Source organism: Phascolarctos cinereus, unplaced genomic scaffold (assembly GCF_003287225.1).
Source record: "Phascolarctos cinereus isolate Bilbo 61053 unplaced genomic scaffold, phaCin_HiC Scaffold_3;HRSCAF=262, whole genome shotgun sequence".
NCBI classification, from domain to species: domain Eukaryota; kingdom Metazoa; phylum Chordata; class Mammalia; order Diprotodontia; family Phascolarctidae; genus Phascolarctos; species Phascolarctos cinereus.
In genome coordinates, this window is record NW_027555736.1 from 36979387 (window position 1) to 36995565 (window position 16179).

A 16179-nucleotide genomic window follows, 5' to 3' on the forward strand; every position below is an offset into this window, starting at 1 on the left:
TGAAATTGACACCTTTCCAGCAAAGTTGGTTCTTCCATCAATCTCTCTCGGATCTGATTTCAGATGAAACTTGGGATGAGGTTTCCTGTCTTATACTCTTTAAGCCCCAAGTTCTACTTCTATCCCTGCTCAAACCCATCTCCCTCCAGCTACCTACAGCCAAGAGAAACCTGAGTTATTGAACTTCCATTATTGACACAGGACAAAGCAAGGAGACTGCTTGCTCTGGGCCCCTCTCAGGTCTGACCTCAGACCAGAGTCCCTTCCAGGCATCCACAGTATAAAAGCCAGGCTCAGAATTCACTATGGAACCACATTAGCTCTTTAGAAGTTCTGTTATTTAGTATGGTCAAATGCAGATGGTCAATTTTTCTTTGGAGAAAGTTCAGGTGTTGGAACACCTGCCAGTAGGAACACCCCCCCCCATCTCCCAAGATCCCATCTGGGATCCGTCTTGGGTCCTACTGCATGGACCCATCTAGGGTCCAATAGTAAGGAATACTTCCCACCGCCAAGGGCTCCATGCGGGTTTCTACCAGTAGGAAGACTCTCTCCATCCCTTGCTCATGGCATTTCTATAGTGTAGTAGGACTCCTTCCTGTCCCTATCTGAAGTGTTCCCACCATCAAGAAAGAACAACTCTTTCTCTGGGAAAGGGCAACAACCCTGGGTCTCCAAGGATCTGAGATCTGGTCAAGGTTTGAGTAGGGGGGAGGGAGGAGAGGGATGGCTGGGGCCCCTGTGAGCACCCACCCCAATCCCTCCAGCCCCAACAGCTCCACACACAAGCATTAACATCTCGCTGCGTCTGCTACATGCTGTCAGTACTTGGGGGGAGCAGGGATGTTTTGTCAGAGGGAGAATAGAAATGAATGGCTTGTCAGAAGAGGGGCGAGCCGGGGAGGGGAGAGATGTTAGGGGTTCACACCATGGCAAAGAAGGGGAGCACTTCCCTGTGCCACAGCCAGACAAGTCGATTTACCTGCAAGGGAGGCCTGGCTGCTTGGCTTGGCTTTTCCGACTGCTGCTGCCTGGGTTGCATCTTCATTAAATGCTTAATTAAGACTGGGGTGAGGGGAGATCCAGGGCTGGAATTTTGTGTGGAGGGAGGGGAGGACAGCCCTAACTGTGACTGTAGCCTGATCTCTACCCAGCCTTCAGAGTCTTGCTAACATTCTGCCTCATAGACAAAGTCTTTCCTTACTATTCCATTACAAATTGCTGAATTCTTCTCCTCTGAATTACCTCTATACTTGAGTCTGAACTGCATACTCTAGTTCTGTATTATAGTCTGCTTTTTTTGGTTGATTAAGATTGTTCATGCATGTGTGTCTTGTCTTTCTAGAGAGACTATGGGCTCCTTGAATGTAGAGACCACGTCTTCCTTTCTCTTGATTGTAAGACAGAAACCACATCGAGAGCTCACTGCACAACCCACAGCTAAAGGACAGAGGGATTTCTGTGGGGTAGTCATTGGATGGGGGGGGGGTCCCCATGATGAAGGATAGGGATTTCTGCTCCTCCTTTATATTAACCTATCTTCTTGCTACCCCCAACCTCAAAGGCTGCCTTCCTTCCACAGGCTACACTTAGCCATGCACATGTCATTTCTGCCTAGTAGAATGGAAGTTTCTGGAGGATAGGAACTCTTTTCTTTTTTGTCTATATCCTTAGCACCTATCCATCAATCAGCAAGGATGTATTAGCACAATGTCTGGCACGTAGAAAGAGCTTAATAAATATTCACTGAATTGAATTAAATTGTTGGATCTGACTGGTCTATGCACTGTGAATCCTTGCACTGGTTCAGCTCCTTCCTCTGGCATACCTATTTCCTTTTCTCTTACTTTCCTATTCCTTCTTCCTAGGGTTGGACCTTAGGAGATAGGCTGGAGAGTTTGAGAGATAGAGAAGAAGGAGAAAGAATTCACTGATGGGTGTGGCCTACAATTCACTGGTCTAGTCTCTGTCTGAGGTATAAGATGAGCTAACCTAGTGCCAAAGAAATGTCAGTGGAGTTGGCAAGATTGGCAAGGGCAAGGTTGGATGGGCCAATAAGGGGGTGTCAAGGGTAGAGGAGAAGAGAAGGAAGCCACACTTATCACAATAACCATGACCTTCTTCATTCACTAGAAATCATATCCCTGGGTGAAGGTTCCTCAACTGGGGGGGGTGGGGTTGGAATTTGGCTCCTGCTATCTAGCCTAAGTGTTCCTCAGGTTGGCTGAGCTAGCTGATCATTCCACTAGGCCTACAAATCCATCCACCAAACCTTGTCTTCCACTCATCACACAACTGGCTTAGGAAAGTCACCCTACCTATCACCCAAAGCATCAGGCTGTCTGGAAGCACCAGGAGGGGCTAGAGCAGTGCCAAGGAAATGGACAGCAATCCCTGAGTCTCAGGGTACTGGAGAGTCTCTGGCGAGCCTGGAGATTCCATTTCCTCCCCATCACAAATGAAGGGAACTTCCCCCACTTTATCCACATCCCCTCTATTGACTTGCATGGCCCTTGGACACCTGGTATGATCGTTGCTCTACAAACCATGGTGAGAAGGACTTCATGAGAGGCAGGGGAGGGAGGGTAGCATCTGACTGCACTGTCTCACTCCTTCATGGCCCTTTTCCATTCAGAAGTCACTGAAGGTTGCTAAGGCTCAGAAATTGGGCTAGAGTGATGGGCTTCTTTCCCAGAGGCATATCCCCAATAGGAACATGGCAGGTGGGAAGAAGAGTCTTTTCTATTGTCTCTTTTCAATGGTGGCCTTAGCCCCTAGTCATATCTCTAGATGTTGCTTGACTGGTGAATGATCTCTCTAGAGTAACAGTTGAAGTGTTACTATGGGGAATAGTGTCAAAGTGCAGAGAGGGGAAATTCTCTTTCTCCTGGGCACTAATCCTGCTTGTGGCTGATACCAAACCCAAGGCAAACCTATGAGTCGACTGAATTAGACTAGACTGATTTGAGCAGGCTAGAGCCTATGAGCCCAGCCCCCTATAAATGGATAGGTCCAGCCAGAACTTTCTCCCTCTTCCAAGCCTCAATATTTCATCCCTTGTAGAACACAGGCACAGCATGACTGGGGCATGGTTTGATTTATTTAAAATTATTTTTATTTCAGAAGAAGCATGCTGCTATGTACAGAAAGGGGAGAAATGTGGAGCTGGCCAAGCAAGCATGTTACAAAGAAAGGAGCACATTTGTTGGAGGCTTGAAACACCCATGTCTGAGATTTAACCACACAGATGTTTGAGACTTACAACACAGCATGGGAACCCCCAGGACTAGCGATCTCTGTATGGGCTAACCTCTTGATTATTCAACTTCCACTAATGAAAGCATCATCTCATCCCAACTTTCTCTGCTTCCCTGAGCTTTTGGGATCCAGTGTTAGCTCCTTGGGCTCACTGGGGGTTGTCAAGGGGCTCAGAACCCGGATCCTGAGCCAAAGCATTGGTTCTGAGGGAAACACTCAACACGCACAGCTGCTAAGCCCACTGGGCTGAGCTGAATCTAGGGGAGCTGGCTTTTCTCACAAGCCAATGTTTTATAAGAAAACCTGAGCACAAACTGTGTTTTTGTTCATTCCCCCCCGCCTGGTGCATTAAAATAGCAAATCTAAGTTTTCCACCCATCTGAAGGCTAAGGCTACATTTAAGTGAAGATAAAATAAACACCAACTCTGTGTCCAAGCAGAAGTATTTGCAAGGGGGCAGGAAAAGGGAAGTAAAGTTGCTTATACTGAAGAGGAGATAAGGTAGGCAGTATATTTTCAGGGAGGAGGACTCTAGAATTTTGCTCCTTAATAAGAATATGATATCTCCAACATTGACTGCCGAGTACAGCAGTTAAGTCATTAGCATCTCAGTGGGTCTTCTTGAATATTACATATGCCTTTTTATGGGGAACAGGGAGGGAAGGGTGATTCCAAGTAGGGTTTTTTTTTTGTGGTTTTTTTATTGGTTTATGTTTTTAGCTTTTCACATTAAGTATTTGGGCTGAGAGGCCATGATGCCAGTTGCGTAATTTGGCAAAACGTGGGCTGTTACGTTCCGTTTCAAACCTTTCCCTGTGGCATAGAGAAAGAGAGAGAAAGAAAGAGGGAGAAGGAAGGTGAGAGGAAGGAGAGAGAGAAAAAGACAGAAAGAAATAGAGAAATGGAGAGGGGGGAGAGAGAGAGAAAGAGACAGAGAGAGAGAGAGAGAGAGAGAGAGAGAGAGAGAGAGAGAGAGAGAGAGACAGAGAGAGAGAGAGAGAGAGAGAGAGAGAGAGAGAGAGAGAGAGAGAGAGAGAGAGAGAGGAGGGAGAAAGAGAGGGGTTAGGGAACATGTATGTCCACCACTCCCCTGCCATACAACTAGAGTGAGGGCAATTTATTTTAGATTCGTTTCAAAAGCCACATGGATTCCCAGTTTTGAGGTCCTGAAAGGCCCTGAGTTTCTTGTCTAGGCAAAGAGAGACTGCTATGTAACTAGGAGCCAATGAGGTGGCTAATACATTGGGATGAATGCTGGGCAAGTCGTATCTTAGGACCACAACCTCCCTCTCCCCCGTTCCCTCAGGAGGTTGCCTGGAACATCTGACCCTGCCTTGGAGACCTTGGAAAGCCATTCACTGAAGTCTCCTCTGGATTGGGACTCATGTGGTCATCTCAGGTCATGGTAAATCTGAGTGCCATGATTGGCTCTAGGATCTTGGTGGTGGGGAATGGGGATGAAGGAGAATGGAAGTGGGCAGAAGATGGGAGGGAGAGCAAGATATGTGTCATCCAAGCTCATTTACCTCACTGTTTGGAGGGGTCTGGGAATCTTGTAGTCATCTGTAGTCTTCTCCTAGCCTAGTTTCTCAAGTCCTCTAGAGGACAATTTGGGTAAGGCAGGACTTCTGAGTTTTCAGTCTTGCCCTGACAGGTTTGGACAGATCTCAAGGTTCTCAGGGCCACCAAAAATGTGGACCCAGCAATAAGTCTAAAGATACCACTTCTGTTTCTCTTCCCTGATGAAATAGCCAGGTAAAAAGTTCCCTGCCCTGGGAAATGTCCTAGCAGAAGGTTCTGATCAGGTAGCTTCCTCAAGTCCCTGAAGCTGACCTCTGCTGCTGCTGGAGGACATCCTGACCCTCTCTCCTCTGAGAGACAAAGAATATCACTGGGCAACTACTGTTCCACCACCCCAGCCCCAACACACCTGGGGTGCCCAGCACAGCCCAGGCCAGCTAGCCAGGTCTGCTGCCCCCTCCAGATCTCACTCAGCACCAGGGGAAGGTACATGCTAAAGGTTAGGAAAGAGTTAAGTAGGACTCAACTCATAGGACCAGAAGTTTAAGATATGTGAGAATAGAAAGAGAGAAAGGAGGAGGGAGGGAGGGAGGGGGGAGAAGACAGCAGGATGACCCACCTGGAATTTTGGATCTGGTACGGACCATGAAGAGCATTTCTACCAGCCTCCTCATTTTACAGATGAGAAGGTCCAGGGAAGGGAAATGACTGGCCCCATGCCACATAGCTAGCTAGTGTGGGGCCAAGATTCAAACCCCATTTACCTTAGGCCAATACCCTTTCCCTTACAACTCACTGGCTTTGCAACAGAAAAAGACAGCAGTAAGGATGGAAGCAGAATGAGACTTCCTTTTAACGGTTTTGTGTAGCCCCCTTAAGGAGTACCAAGGAGCTAGACATATTGACCATCAGCAGGGTCATCCCTTGGTCCCTCTCCAATTGGCAGCAGGAATATCAACAGGTGTATGAAAGGGGATCAGACAATAGTCTAGGTTGCTTTTTCAAACATGTCATGGGGATAAAAGGCCTAGTACAGTGTGGCCCAGCAAAAAAAAAACAAAAACAAAAAACATGTTTCTTCTTGGGGTACCACAGAATTTAGTTCAATAAGGTACCTTAAAGCTCACCTAGTTAGGATAATTTAATGCTTTGAGGTGCCTTCAAGGGCAGCCTAATTTTGGAAGTGAGGCCCAAGGTCACACTGGTGTCAAGTAGCAGAACCAGGATTCAAATCCAGGTCAGAGGAGAATAGATCTAGAATAGGAAGAGGCCTTCTCGTCATTTTACAATTGAGGAAACTGAGGCCCACAGAGCACCTGAACCCAAAGGTGGTAAGTAGCAGAGGCAAGACTCAAACCAGGTCTCCAGACTCAGACAGAGTATTCTTTCCATCATTGGAATGGTCTCAGATAATGAATGAAGCCTTGGGAACTTCAGGGAGCCCTATGGAAGTGATATAGCCTGACCTAGATGTCTCCTGCCTCCATAACCAGCCAACAGGGGAATTTTGGGAGAATGCAGATAACTTTTCAGGGTACAAGGAGAGACCAGATCTCTCCCATGTTCTAGAAGCATATACAGAATAAAGGGGATAGAGCAGAGCACAGTTGTCATACATACAGACCGCATGCGGCCCACAACCCTTCTGAGTGTGGCCCAAACCAGATTAAAACGTAGTTCCTATCTGATTATAATGTGTTGATATATTAATAAAAAAAGAAATACGTAAACAGGTATGGTTTTCTAAGTCAGCATTTGACCTGCAGGGATCCTTATACATGGTGTAGTGACTTTTGTTTCTCTTTAGGTTTGACACCACTGGCCTAGAGGACAGTCTGGTGTCCCCAGCTGACCAGCCGGCCAGGTCCTGGGTGCTGATGGAAAGCCCAGCTCTTTTTCTACTCATGGGGGACATGAGCTGCCTCTCAGATATAGGCACCATCATTACTGGGGTTCTTTGGCTGACTGGCAGAGTGGGTACTGGAAGGGTTTGGCAGTATTCAGGGAGAGAACCCCTCTCAGCAACAAAGGTTCTATCCTAAAGTAAGGAGGGCCTCAGGATTGTGAAAATCCAGGTTCAAAAGAAATCGACCGTAAGTGACTTGACAGTGTAAGTCAGCTTTTCAAAGCCCAGCACAGGAGAACATGGGATCCTAGATCCTGGACTGGGAAGAGCCTCAGTGGACAGCTAATCCTATCCTCCCATTTTACAGAAGGCAAAACTAAGAACCCAAGAGAAGAAATGATTTGCCAAAACAATCCCACCTTTAGTCAGGCAAGTCATATCATCTTTGTGGGTCTCAGTTTCCCAACTTGTAAAATGAAGCAGCTAGAGCAGATGCCTTTCCAAGATCCCTCCCAGCTCTAAATCTCTAAACCTCAAGTCTCTCTTTTTGGAGCCTCAAAGAACTAGTTTCTGCTAGAAGTAGGGGAGAGATGTGCAGGGGTGTGGGATTCGCCTGACTTCCATCCTGACATTCATCATCATAGCTGGGCCCAGGTTCCCTGGGGGACAGCAAGGTGACTTGGGGCAGTGACTGAAATGCCCCCTTTTCCGAGCTGTTCTAGTGTGGGGCTAGTTATGAATGCCGAGCTCCCAATAACGCAGGAGCCAACCCTGGGCTTGGGGAAGACATCCTTCTACAAATTATGCCCAGAGTCTCGAAGACCACCCTGTTTAGGCAGTTGGCTACCTGCAGGGCTCTCTCTTAGGAGAAAGTGACTGCCTTAATATGTACCAATGGAGCTGATAGCTCTCAGAGGCCTCGAGGGAGAAGTAGAATTATAATCTCAGATCAGGCACCACTTTTGCTGAAATCCACCAGGTTTAGAATTGTTTGCTCTCATTTCTGCTACTAGAAATATTGTCAAGGCTCTGCTGGGTATGGTCACCGTGGTAGAGAAAGTGGATGGAATAGCCCTGGGATCTGAAAGACTCTGTGTGTGTGTGTGTGTGTGTGTGTGTGTGTGTGTGTGTGTGTGTGTGTATGGGGTTGGAGGGGAAGATGGGAGAGATAGAAAGGTTTGGCTACCCAAACCTTCAAGGTCTCACCCATCCATTGGTAGGAAACAGACATATTCTTGTCTCCATCTTCCTGCACAAACCCATGAGCTTGGTGAGGTCATTCTGATGTGTAAAATAGATTTTCCTGAAGCAGGTCTCTTTCCCTAACCCACAGCTCACCCCTCGAGCATCCCATGACTGACATCCTTGCCCAAGGCCCAGGGGCCTTCCCTCTAGCTTCCACTGGTCCTGTTGGGTGGGATTCCCCTTCCCTCTCCCCAGACAAGGTATGGGGGCATCTTTTTCAGGATCACTAGATCAACTGTCACTAGACAACATCACAATTGGTGTGGGAGGGTGGGAATGAGGGAATGAGGGAAAGAATATTTCAGGTTTTTAGTTTGGAGGTAAATGAGTTAGAAAGGTCTCTTCCAAGTGAGCTGGTTTTAAAGGAGCTGCAATGGTTGAGCATTAGGAGGTATCAGGAATGAGAAGATCACAGAGCCTGCTTCCAGGTGCCTACCTTGATCTCCTTAGGGCCTCTTCATCAGGGTCTTGCACTATGAGAGGGAAAATCACCATTAGAAAGGCATCCACTGGGAACAAAATTGGCACAAATTTGGAAAGTTAAGAATCCTAATCTCCGAACCCAGATGAATCCTACACAGCCTGCCTTGGGCTCTTTCTGACCTGGGCAGACACCACCAGGCCCACAGGATGGTGGGGAACTTGGTGAAAGTGACCTTGTGGCTTTTCTGATCACCTCCAACCAGCCAACCACAGGTGAGTGTGGGCCCAACCACCGTGGTGCAGTGGACTCACAAGGCCTAGGTGGTCATCCCTGCTTTGCTGCTATCTAGCTGTGTGACTCTGTGCCAGTAAATCTCCCAATCTAGGACTCAGTTTCCTCTAGTAATAATGGCTAGCATTTAGATAGCCTTTGAAGGTTTGTAATGTGCTTTATAGTTATTACCTTATTTGATCCTTATAATAGCCTGTAAGGTAGGTACCATTATTATCCTGATTTTATAGAAGAGGAAACTGAGGCTAAGTCATTTGTCTGGGATCACATACCTAATAAATGTTAGAAGTAGGATTTGGACTCAGGTCTTCCTGACTCCAAGTCCAGAGCTCTATCCCCTGTGTCTATATAAAATGAAGGGGCTGGATTAGGTGACCTCTAAGGTCCCTTTTAGCTCTGCCATTGGGGGACAGGGAAGGGAATAAGCATTTATTTATTAAGTGCCTACTCTATGCCTGGCACTGTGCTAAGTGGTTTACAAATCACATTTGCTCTAGGATAGTTTACCATTATCTCATTGTATTCTAGAACACTCTCTATGGGTAAAATGGGTTAGAACTGAGCATTGAGGGTGTCAAAAACCCAGTGTACCAGCTGGGGGAGAAAAATGACTGATTAAAGAATGCTAGCAAGAGTCCCCAGTGGTGGAGTTCGGCATAGGTCCAGGGCTTCCAGCATCTAGCTAGGAGGCAGCAACAGTCTGCCCTGGTGTCAGTACAGTTGATCAAGGCTTTGGACATCATAATCATGGCCAAGAGAAGGAATGACAAGTGCAAGCTTGATCTGGCTGTGTCAAATGAAGGGAATCCAAATCCATGACTAAGGGGGGATTTTCCTTAGAAGCATCTCAGCCTGGGAACAAGTCCCTTCATGCTTTGTCTCGCCGGTGAGGCCGGGTGAAGAGCCCAGCAGGCTGCCTGCTTTCTTCATCTAATCTCCCTAATTGCCCTCTAGGAGGACAACAAAGTAGGAGCAGTGGGCCTGGGCCAGTCAGTATTTGCAAGACTGCATTCTGAGAAGGGAGAATTGTTGGCTAGCGACTCAGCATGGGAACAATGACTTTCAGTGCCAAACTCCAAGTACCCACCTGATTTTTGTGTAGTGGAAAGAGTGATGGACTTCGAATCTGAGTATCTGGGTTCAAATATCACCTTTGTTACTTATTCCCTGTGTGATCCACAGCAAATCAGCAAGCCTCTCTGGACCTCAGTTACTTTTTCTACAAAATGAAGGAACTGGCCTGGCTGAAAGACCCCTTCTGGTTCTCCGTTTCACATGCGAGCTACTTACTGAATTCCGTGCCAGTCATCTGCGCCAGGATTCGGAAGGAGCGTGATTGCAGGTTGGAGGAGCGGCGGGTCCACTCGTCCACTTCGTCTTCAGGCTTGTTCTGATTTTTAATCACAGCCTGATACACGGGGGAAGCACTGTCTACTGCAAGATCTTTAACGGGGATGCTACTGCAATGCAGAAAGAGGGTGTTGGCAAAGGGCTCCAGCCAGGAGGGTGGGCGGGAGGAGCTGGAGCTGTGTCCAACACATGACCCTGGCTCACCCCTTTCACTTTCTTTTTTTTAAGAAAAGGAAGAAAGAATTCCAACCCCCCAGATGCAAACGGTGGAAAAATGGATTATTTTGTGAAGAAGTTTTACAAAGTGATTGACACGTAGGGAGAGGACAGCATTCTGGAGGGCTCTGCCTGGGTCATTGGTGCTCAGTCCTGCTCACCTTTTAGAATTTTTTTTCCTACTCCCCATTGTGGGAGCTCAGTCCATGCGAGACCCAACACCATGTAGTTATTGGGAGCTGATCAGAGCAGCCTGGAAAGCTAAACAGTCACTGGGTGCAGTGGAGAGAAGGGGTGTTATGGGGTATTGCTCAGTTCAGTCCTGGAAACAAGGCCACGGGGAGAAGAAGGAAGCTGGCCCTCCCTCCCTCTGAAATCTCCTTGGAAGCCTTGATGCTGACTCTCACTTCACCAGAACAAGCCACCCTGTGGAACACCCAGACAGCCAGACTAAAGCTATCTCCTCCCTTCCCCCTTTAGCCAGAAGCATGAAACACTGATCAAAGGAGGTGATTGCCCATCAGTGGCAAGGAGACCTCCCTTTTAAGGGCATGGCATGTTTTTAAAGTCTTGCCTAAAAAGGTCTGATGGTGACTTAAGTGGCCCTGCCTGACACAAGTGACCCTGCACTCTGCGATTTAGGCTAGAAAAATATAGAGTGTGGTTAGAGCGAGAATCATGTTGATGAATTGGTTTCTCCACTTTCTAATTGCTGGGAGCGCAGAAATCTACCCTTTGAGATAAGCTTCTAATGCAAAAGCTGAGAAAGCAATACAATGAAAATACCAGCTCCAGAATTGAGGGACATGGGTTCAAATTCTGTCTCTGACATTTACTACCTGTGTGACAGTGGGCAAATTGCTTAACCTCCTTTATCCTCTGTTTCCCTAACTGGAAAATGAGGGGATTAGACAAAATTGTTTCTGAATTTCCTTTCTTCTCTTGATCTATGAGCCTATGATTGTCAGAGTTCTCTATACTGTCTCTCTTGGACAGTGGTACTCCATGGCTCATTGGAGGGATGGGATCATAGAAAGGCTTGGTGGCATATCCTTTGGGCTGAGTTGGGGCCTGACCAGTCTGCTGACTTCTTGGGCTTAAGGTGTTTTGGAAATTCCCCAAGTGTCATGAGCTGAGTAGGGCTAGAAGCTTGGAAGATTACCCTTGTTCAGTGAACTACTGATATTGCCAATCTGTATTCAAGTCAAAGAGTCTCGATTTGGCTACCCGTCATCCCCTGGGTGTCTATGGTCCTACTTGGCTGAGTGTGGAAGAAATATGGCACCAATGGCCACTGAGGGGGCTAGGCCAGAGAGTGGATGTCCACCACATTGGAAAAAGAGTAGAGTCCTTTGAATCCACAACACTGTCAGTTTCTACTTAAACAAAGAGCCAGCATGGGCAGCACACATCTGGAAGTCTCTTGGACTCCTAGTGGGAACGGTCAAAGTATGAGCAGGTTTCTTCACTCTGATAGAGGGGCAGGAAGTAGCCAGGCTTTACAGGGTGCCTTCCGCATCATCAGAGTTTCCCATGAGACTTGGCTTTTGAGATGGGTCTCCAGGAGCTGGGCCTAGTCGTATGCACTGAAGGGCAGTAGCTCCAATATCCAGCTGGGAAAGGAAAGCTCAGCCCCAAAATGGGATACAACTGCCTTGCTCTGGATTTTCTGCTGGGTTTTCTGCTGGCATCTGAACATACCTCATGTTCCTGCTGGCTCTGAGTCTGGCTGGCACAGAATGATCATTGTTATGTTTGGGGCCAAGTGGAAGCCAAACAAAGAGGAAGAAAAAGCAGATTCTGTGTGACATGAGGAAAGATCTTGACTCACCTTAGTCTATATTGATGGCAGATAGTCCAGACTGAACTCAGATACCACACAGCAGGGCAGGGGTGGAACTGTTCCTATCAGGGCTAGGAAACCTTATCTCTAGACTCATAATTAGAGAGTTGTGTCTTTCAGTGCTTTTTCAAAATCACTTAGAATGGTCCATCCTGGCCCTCACCTCTCTGGTCTCTTAGTTTTTCTTCTCATCTTTCATGGCTTAGTTTTTACCTGTTAGGCTCTTCCAATCAAGCTTTTTGCTTAAAGGCTAAATAAATGGGACACTGACTCAACCACTGAACTCCATGCAGCACCCCATGCCTGCCTTTGGTTCAATGAAGGCAGGGCCCAATTCAGTTCAATGAAACTCAATGCAACTCAACCCTCAGTTCTCAGAGGCCTCTCACTAGGCTTCCAGACACTTCTCAATAAATGGTTTCCAAGCCACAGAACAAGAATATCCATTCTGATCACAAGGGAACATGAGGGTCTTCGTAATACATGTTTTTTTAATGCTAAGCAGTAGCCAGGGGATTCATCTTTGAATCTTTCCTTCCCTCCCTATTCTCCTGGCTGATTTCCTACCCATTATTTGAAGTGGCTCAACTATCACCTTCTCCAGGGAATCTGCCCTGAGCCTCTCACTCTGATCCCAGCTGGTAAAGGACTCCTTGCCCCATTAGATACTTCCAATACACTTACCATGAATCAAGGTGGATTTTGGCTATGTGTGTATTTATTGTATCCCCTTATTAGACTGTAAGCTACCACACCAATAGGTGTGTTAAATTGAAGCATATGTGACCTTGGGAAACTGAATGTCTCTCTGTAAAATGAAAATAAGGTCTCTTCCAGGTCTCTGCTTACTAAGATCTTACTAGGATCTTACAGATGGCAGTCTATTGAGTTTCCCTTCTGCTGACCTCACCATTCTAGCTCCTTCAGAGCCCTTTCCCACAGGGAAAGATGATAGCTTAGCCTCAAATAGGCAAGGCCTTCTAAGGATACCTCGTTTCATCCAGAAACAGCAACAGACTCAGAGAAGACAACACACTCCATTGTATCAGGATGTGATACAATGCCCCCTCATAGGATAAGGCTCTGACCCCCTCACACAAACCTGGCAATGATTCAACCCCATTTAGGGACGACCCCTGGAGGGAACGGAGACCGTGACCTTCAACTCTATAGAGTCTATGGAGGCAGAAATTCACACAATATGTCAGTATGACCAGCAAGCTAAAGTCTGCCTGGCTTCAAGATGAAGGTGACCATTCCCATTTCCCTGAGGAAATGTCAGGGAGCAGGCGGCGGGTGACAACTACCTTGAGGACAGAGCTGGTGCACAAGACCTTGTCTCTGTACTTGTCATGGAACACCCCAGACCAAATCCCCACACAGTTACCCAATCACCACAAAGGAGCAGGCAGGCAGGCAGGCAGGCAGACAAATGGACAGACTTGGGGAGCGAGAAAGATGCATCTACTTACACAAGTGGTGATTCTCTGCCAGGTGGGAGATGAAAACCCAGCATTGAGTGAATGGTTTCCATCAATAAACAGAGGGGGTGTAGAGCACACAACAGGGCAAGGTTAGTATCAGAAATGAGTTACGAGAGGAAGAATTGAATAAAGAAAGGAGAGAAAAAAAAAGAAAAGAAACATCAATGAGGAAAAAAACCAAGTTAATCAACACCGACTATTGGAAATAAGCGTGGTAGGCTCGGTACGCTGGAGGCAGCATCATGGCTTAGGTGTCACGGGATCTGGGTTCAAATCCTGGGTTCTGATACTCACTAGCCACATGTTTTATGTTTTAATATTTTTCACGAAAGGTAGTATGGTGTTATAGAAAGTACAGGAGACCTAGGTTCAAATCCTTCCTAAGATACTTACTGGCTGTGTTACCTAGGAAAATGATAACCTCTCAAAACCTCAGTTTCAGATATGTAAAATGGGGATAATAATATCTGAAGTATCTACTTGTTAGGACTACTGCTTGTGAAAAATGCATTGCAAACCTCAAAGCATCATAGAAAAGCGAGTTTTTGTTACATCATTTTGCTTTTGTTAGGGCTTTATTTCCTCATTTGTAAAATGAGAATAACAATACTTGTAGCACCTACCTTGCAGGAATCCCTCAAGGGTTGTAAGGGAAATGCTTTACAAACCTTATGGTGTTCTACAAGTTGCTGTCATTATATTGCTTTACCTCTCAGCTTCAGGTTCCTCATCTATAAAATGGGGCAGTACCCACCTCATAAGATTGAGAGGGTCCAATAAGGAAATAGATGGAAATCACTTTGTAAACTTGTAAAGCTTCCTATGAATGCCTGTTCTCATTGGGAGTGGAATATTAGCTCTAGAAGGATTATGTTGAATGGGAGGCATGAGGCATTGTTCTCTTCCCACATGAACAACCCCCCAAAGGGAAGCTTTTCATATCAGCACTAAGCATGATGCCTGGTACATAGAAGGCACTTAATAAATGCTTGTTGACTTGACTTGACCAAGACTTCCACCATCTTTGTTTGGAGTCTCCTAAGGCTGAGAAAGGGGAAAAGGGCTTGCTGAAGGGAAGGGAGTTGTTAGCACCCATTCACAGTTTAATAGAAATGTGTCAATAGAGGAGTTCAAAGGGCAAGTCTTGTGTTCTGAGGTACAATGTAAAATGGGAAAGACCCGAGTTACAAACCAACATTTCAGTCCTGGCCCCGACCCTGGCCCTTGCCATCTGTGTCACCTTGGACAAGCTATTTAATCTCTCTTTGCCTCAGTTTCCCATGCTGGTGGTTTGGATCGGATGACCCCTGAGGACCCTTCCAATTCTAAATCAATGACTCTAAATCCCTCAGTCAGGCTTCAGCTTTATGCTATGGAAGTTGGACCCTTGCAAAGCTATCGGATATTTCTTTTGCTCCCCCTCCCTCAGATATGTCCAGGCCAACTTCTACACACACACACACACACACACACACACACACACACACACACACACACACACACTACCCCTTCTCTAAGAAAGCATTCAGAGTTTCAAGTGGATATTTGGAATCAGTATCCTAGCAAGGTGGTCTTGCCTCTTAGGAGTTTGGGATTGACACTAATCAAGCTGTGAGCTACTTTAGGGTGCCCCAAATGTATCCCCTTTCCCTGTTAGTGACACATAAAGTATCCTGGATAATGGGGGGGAGGGGACAGGGAAGAGAGGTGAGGGAATGGTTTTGTTTTTTGGCCCACTCTACTGTCCCCTAGCCCACATGGTTTTTGAGTTCAAAAATATGGAAACAACATTTAAAAATTCTCTCTCTTGATTTGTAGGGATAGTAGGGTATGCTACTTTCCAGTATAGGATAGAGACATAACTCTCCTGCTCCAAATGGGTAATTGTCCAATTTTGAAAATTTACACACCAATCAACTTTTGGATTGTTGAATGGAAAACTGACCCAAGAATGTCGAGAGTCCGTTCTCGGGTCCCTTGAAAACGGGGCTAGGCAGTAAGAGAGGTTTTTGGTGTTATCCTGTTCTGTTGTTGCACCATTAATTGTTGCACCACCAGCCTACTGCTATTGAGTCTGTTCTTCAAGACAGACAGCCACTTGGGTGATCAGTCCTGCCCAAAGAAGGAATCCTCTCACAGCAGAAAGCACCTGCTCTGTCCTCTGTTTTCTGAGCTGCCTTCCTACTCTTGATCTTAACCCAATGAGGTAGAGACCTCTTCCCTCCCAACTGCCCTGCACAATTTCCCATCACCCCAGTCTCTCACCGAAGAGTTTCTCTGAGGGCAGAGAAGTTGGGTGGGAGGAATGACGGTGACAGGCCTGGCTCCCAAGTTAGCCACTCACCAGCCCCAAACTGTTCTGGCTATCAGGACCACTGAGGCCCCCATAAGTCTGACTTTTACAGAACCGACCTGTTGGGCTCCAACCTCTCTCTAATCCTCTTTTTTTTCCCTGCCTTGGGATGCTGAGGGACCTCCAAGGTCATCACGTCCTACTTCCCCATTTTACAGATGAGGACACTGAGACCCAGAAAAGGGAAGAGACTGTCTTAAGGTTTCACAGCTGTTCAACAGGAGGGTGAAACCAGAATCCAGGCACGCTGGTTCCTTAGCCAGTGCCCTTTTCCCCTTCCCAGCCTTATCCTATTCCCCTTCCCACTCTACCCCAATCCCTGTTAGACCAGCACTCACTACCTCTACC

The 16179-nt window shown here is 46.8% G+C and overlaps 1 protein-coding gene across 4 annotated transcripts in view; it reads right to left on the bottom strand.

Annotated features, from left to right (window-relative positions):
• Nucleotides 1–16179, bottom strand: part of LDB3 (LIM domain binding 3) — a 115814-nt gene that overhangs the window by 41964 nt on the left and 57671 nt on the right. For 3 of the 4 annotated variants that reach the window (XM_020994604.2, XM_020994602.2, XM_020994601.2), the window contains exons 7-8: nucleotides 9876–10045; nucleotides 8307–8343 (exon numbers count right to left, since the gene is read on the bottom strand). In XM_020994604.2, the coding sequence (XP_020850263.1) occupies nucleotides 8307–8343; nucleotides 9876–10045 (207 nt within the window). Of the gene's footprint in view, nucleotides 1–3082; nucleotides 4072–8306; nucleotides 8344–9875; nucleotides 10046–16179 lie in introns of those variants that run through there. The other variant, XM_020994605.2, reaches the window with a different exon arrangement.